We start from the raw sequence: 5,666 nt of genomic DNA, 5'->3' as shown, positions 1-5,666 counted from the left end.
GTCTCTATCTCTGTCGAATAAATAAATAAAATCTTTAAAAAAAAAATACCTAGAAATAAACTTAACCAAGGATGTGAAAGACCTGTATTCTGAGAACTATAAAACACTGATGAAAGAAATTGAAGATGACACAAACAAATGGAAAGATATCCCATGCTAATGGATTGGAAGAACCCATACTGTTAAAATAGCCATTCTACTCAAAACAAGCTAGAGATTTTATGTAAATCCTATCAAATACCAACAGTGTTTTTCACAGAACTAGAAAATTTGTATGGAGCCACAAAAGGCTCTGAATAGCCAAAGCAATCTTGAAGAACAAAGCTAGAAGCATCATAGTTCTGGAGTTAAATTATGTTATAAAGATGTAGTCATCAGAACAGCATGGTGCTGGCACAAATATAGACACATAGATTGATCAATGGAAGAGAATAGAAAACCAAGAAATAAACCCACAATTCTATGGTCAATTAATCTTTGACAAAGCGGAAATGAATATTCAATGGGAAAAAGACAATCTCTTCAACAAATGGTGTTGGGAAAACTGAGAGCAACATGCAAAAGCATAAAACTGGACCACTTCCTTACACCATACACAAAAAGAAATGCAAAATGGAGGTGTCTTCTCACACCTGTCAAAAAGGCCAAAATCAAGAACACAAGCTATAGCAAGTGTTGGGAACGTAGGGAAGAATGAACCCTTGTACCTTTGGTGGGAATGCAAATGGGTGCAGCTGCTGTAGAAAACAGTATGGAGGTTCCTCCAAAAATTTAAATTTACAATATTTTAAAAATTTTACCATATGATCTGGTAATTTCACAACTGGGTATTTTCCCAAAGAAAATGAAAATGCTAACACTAGAGGATATAACCTCCCCATGTTAGTTGCAGTATTGCAGTGTCCAAGAGATGGAAGCAACCCGCGTGTCCATCCACAGAATAACAGATAAAGATGTTGTGGCATATATGTGTACAATGGAGTAATACGGAGTCGTGAAGTGGAGTAGAATCTTGCCATTTACAACCATACAGATGGACCTAGAGGGTATTATTATGCTAAGTGAAATAAGTCAGACAAATACTGTATGATTTCACTCATGTGGAATTTAAGAAATAAACAAAGGGGGAAAAAGAGACAAAAAACAGATTCTTAAATACAGTGAGCAAACTGGTGGTTGCCAGAGAAAGGTTGGTGGGGGAATGAATGAAATATAAAGGGAAGTAAGAGTATACTCATCTTGACGGTCACTGAGAAATATATACAATTATTGAATCATTATACCGTATGCCCGAAATTCATATAACATTGCATGTACACTTGAAAGTTGCTTTGCGAGTAAAGCTCTAATGTTCTCACTATATCAACAACAACAGGAAAATAGTAATTATGTGAAGTAAAGGATGTGCTAATTTATCTTACTGTGGCATGTATTTTGCAACTTATACGGGCATCAAACCATCATATTGTGTAAACTTAGACAATGTTATAATCCATTATATCTCAATAAAACCAGGGAAAAGATCACTGAACACACTCACACACACAAATGCACACATACATACACAGCAGTTTTGGGGGCACTGTTTATTTCACCAGAATATACTTTCATGACGCACTTCCCCCCCAAACCTTGAGCACTTCCTCAAGTTCTTTTTTCTGAAGACCCTTCTAGTTACCTTGTATAGCTTTTATTCATTACTTAGAGTAGCTGTGTAATTATCTGTGATGTGGGTGCACCACAATTTTTTCAGCCATTATCTGACTGGTTGTTGCCAGTCTTGGAGTAAACAATACCACAGAAATTACGCATTTACAAATGCTAAGTTTCAACACTTTTATTTCATTTATTTCAGAAAATTCCCCAAAGGGCTATTCCTAAGGAAAAAATGTGAAACAATATTTAATTTTAGTAAATCGTATTCCAAAAAAGATATACATTTATACCAACAAAGCACAAAGATGCCTTTTTCCACACATCATATCCACCAATAGATTTTATTTTTTTTTTAAGATTTATTTATTTGAGGGAGAAAGAGAGCATGTGTGCACATGAATGGGGGGCAGAAGGAAAGGGAGACAGAGGATCTCAAGCATACTCCGCACTGAGCTCAGAGCTGGACACAGGGCTGATCTCACAATCCTGAGTCAAAATCAAGAGTCAGTCACTTAACTAACTGACCCACTGAGACACTCCATCCATCAGTAGATTTCAGAGTCCTTTCTGGTTTTTGATGTGTTGAGCGATGTTAAATAATGTATACTACAATTAATTTTTATTCTCTGTGGGGCATGGGTGGTTATGGTTAATTATGAATTTTGCAATATATTTCACTCATAAATTTTCATTATGATTTATATGGGCTGGTATCAGAACCCTATCCTTAATCACAGAAAACTAAAGAAAATTTTGTCTACATCTGTGAAAGTTAGGATCACCCAAGATTGCAGGGCCACAATATCAGAGACGAGTCTTGTGTGGATTCCCTTTCCAGCCCTCCTGCTCAGTAGTGGCTGACCGGAGTCCTGCCCATACTCTATGTTCTGTGCCCTAGAGGCATCATTCCCTCCAGTCATACGCAGCAATCTGTGCTTGCATGTGTTTCTATACCCGCTCATGGATTTCATCTTGAGAAGTCCAATGCAACTCTGCGCTAATATTCATCTAAACAACTGTGAAATTTTACTCATTGTAAAATTTGTTGGTCACCTGAAATTTACTGATGGTCCAGTCTGCTCCATTCTTTGGTAAAACGTACAAATACTTTACATAGACCACCAACCCCCCAAATTCTCCAGTCGCTTTTACTTCTGTGCATCAAAGGTGACCCACTTATCCAGTTATTATAAGCGAATGACAACATCTCATAAGAGCTTAAAAGTATCTCATAAGGAAAAAGACAATTCTGAATATTTACTGATTCCAGAGAGTCTGTTGCATATGTACGGTAGCCAAGGGTACCTTCTCTAGATAGGTGGCAGGTAAGAAGCTTTTTGAGACCCTTCTCTCCACTCTATAACTTGAGTTACAACTGCCCTCACTGGATGAGGGATCTGAAGCTAGAGCTAGGGAGGGCTTGGAAAGACTTTAAATTGAAAGAAACCCCAACTACACTTGCCAATGACAGACATTATTTTCACTCAAACCTAGGTACATCAATTTCCGAAGGGAGAAACTTTTTGAACTATACATAAACTGACTCTCGCTAATCTGAGAATGACCAGGAAACTTTCTACACAAGACAAGCAGGGAGAATAAAGCCAATGTGTTGAGCTCACCAGGGAATTCAAAAGAATTACTATCGTTTCTCCTAATAAGATCCATTCCTGGGGTACCTGGGTGGCTCAGTTGGTTAAGCATCTGCCCTCGGTTTAGGTCATGATCTCAGGGTCCTGGAATCAAGCCCACATCGAGCCTGCTTCTCTCTCAGCCTCAGGCTGCCACTCCCCCTGCTTGTACTCTCTCTCTCTGTCAAATAAATAAATACAATCTTTGTCTATCCTTATAAACTGGTATGACCCATTTTGGAAGCAAATGGTCAGGATCTGAGAGAAATACCTGAACAAACTATTTATGATTGCATTACTATTGCCGGTGGAATTCCATGATGTGATTTGCCCATAGGGCTACAGGAAAGTTCTTCTTGCTGATAAATGTGCTTGTGGAAGCTCCTGGAGTCTTTATCCTTGACTCTAGATAGCTGCTTTGCACCCTGATATTTATGTGTTCTGTTTAGAGGTCGGATGTTTCCTCAGGATTTTCTGAAAAGCCCCTACCACATCTTTGTTTCTCAAGCTGTAGATGAGGGGATTTAGCATGGGTGTGAGAACAGTGCAAAATACAGACACAGCCTGTTCTTCCTCGGGGGTGTGGGAGAAACCAGGTGTCATGTACATATAAACACATGGTCCTAGATAAAAAGTTACCACTGTAAGATGGGATGAGCATGTGGCCAAGGCCTTGTTCCTGCCTTGGGGAGATTTCATATGAAGAACAGTGAGGAAGATGAAAGTGTAGGAAGCCATGATAAGTCCAAAAGGGACGATGATAAAAGCAATGCCCATAACAAAGACCACCAGCTCATAGGTGGAAGTGTCTTTGCATGAGATCTTCATGATTTCTGGCATCTCACAAAAGAAATGGTGGATTTCTCTGGAGCCACAGATAGGTAGACTCATGGTATAGGATGTATGAGCTGTGGAAGCTAAAATGCCCCCAATCCAAGATACCATGGCCATTTGCAGACAGACCCTGTGGTTCATAATCACTGCATACCTCAAAGGGTTACAGACAGCTACATATCGGTCATAGGCCATGAAGGTCAAGAGAATGCATTCAGCACCCCCAAGAGTAAAGAAGAAAAATATCTGGGTTCCACAGGCAAGATGTGTGATGTATTTTCTTCCAGAGAAAAAGTTTACCATCATCTTTGGAACAGTAGTACTGATGAGGGCCAGATCTACGAGAGAAAGTTGGCTGAGTAGAAAGTACATTGGGGTGTGGAGCCTCAAGTCTATCCATATAAGGAAGAGAAGGATGAAGTTCCCAGTGACCGCAGCCAGGTAGATCAGGATGATGGTGTAGATAAGGATGCTGACACACTTCATGTTGGGGAAGAGTCCCGAGAGAATGAAATCTGTTGTTAATGTCTCGTTTCCTCCCTCCATGGCCATGACGGATCTGGTTGAACCAACAGAAGAAGGGAAGGAAAACAAGAGTAAGTGAAACATTATAAGCCCTCTCAAAATATTTTTTGTTGTGTGTCAGTTATTGCCGTAATAATGCAATGTAAAAAATAACTACAAATTCCAGGGGCTTATGACAACAAATATATTTTCTCTTTCCCATATCCACAGATCAGTTTTGCTTTAGGCTGAAGGTCAGGCACAGATTACTTCACCACATGTCTCTCACTCTGCGGCTTGCTTTTCTCAAGAAAAATTCCAGAAGCTAAAAAGGAGTGACCAGAATCACATGATTCCCCCTGAGGCCTGAGCTCAGGATTGACTCTATCATTTCCAACCCCATGTCACTGACAGAAGCAAGTCACACATAAAAGCCCAACATCAATGGGGTGAGGAAGTAAGCTCCACACATTGTAAGTCATGAAAGAACGGGGACTGATGAAGGGATTGGAAGTGATTAATATGATCTATGTGTTTCTCAAAGCTCCTAGATCAACATCCTCAGTTTCACAGTCTTGATGGTGGGTTTTCAGATATTTCATGATTCGTTTCTTAATCTTCTGTTTAATGTGTTCTGTTAAGCCCCAGTAATGAAGATCTATGGATTTTCTATGATCACAAACTAATTTCGCTACGGTGAATAACTCAAGATCATAGGTACCACTTAATACATGAACAGTTAGGCATGCAACGGGTAAACACATAAACACTTAGCAGTCCTTTGCCTGTGGCTCTGGTTACATAAATCCATGGAAGAAACCACAGATGGGTGTGAAGTAGAATGCCATGAAATAAATCTCGCATCCCTGTTCTTGAATGGAAGCTGAGATGTCATTTCCTAAAACAGTACATATCAACCAAGAGATGAATAGATATGGTCCATGATGTGTTCTCGTTTAGATTTATTCATAGGAACTCAATATGAACCACACCAGGATAAACTCAGAAATAATGATGAGGGGCTCCTGGTGGCTCAGTTCA

The 5,666-nt window shown here is 39.5% G+C and overlaps 1 protein-coding gene across 1 annotated transcript; it reads right to left on the bottom strand.

Annotated features, from left to right (window-relative positions):
- Window positions 1–253: 253 nt before the first annotated feature.
- LOC123796522 (olfactory receptor 2T11-like) lies at window positions 254–4,667 on the bottom strand. The gene is made up of 2 exons (XM_045804031.2): window positions 3,780–4,667; window positions 254–310 (listed from the first exon to the last, which is right to left on the bottom strand). Exons 1-2 carry the CDS (start codon window positions 4,665–4,667, stop codon window positions 254–256), a joined length of 945 nt encoding a protein of 314 aa, XP_045659987.2.
- Between the last annotated feature and the right edge of the window lie 999 nt (window positions 4,668–5,666).

This window comes from Ursus americanus, chromosome 5 (genome assembly GCF_024610735.1).
Source record: "Ursus americanus isolate L20-20 chromosome 5, mUrsAme1.1.p, whole genome shotgun sequence".
In the NCBI taxonomy this organism is placed as follows: Eukaryota; Metazoa; Chordata; class Mammalia; order Carnivora; family Ursidae; genus Ursus; species Ursus americanus.
Note: the sequence above shows the minus strand (reverse complement) of the source record. Positions and strands in the feature narration are given on the sequence as shown.

Bases quoted from the DNA above. Each gene is read 5' to 3' on its own strand.
- LOC123796522 (XM_045804031.2), bottom strand. From the start codon at position 4,667: ATGGAGGGAGGAAACGAGACATTAACAACAGATTTCATTCTCTCGGGA. The intron at 311-3,779 runs GTGGTAGGGGCT...TTGTTCTTCAAG, and splicing joins ACAGCTTGAGAAACAAAGAT to ATTGCTTTGGCTATTCAGAG.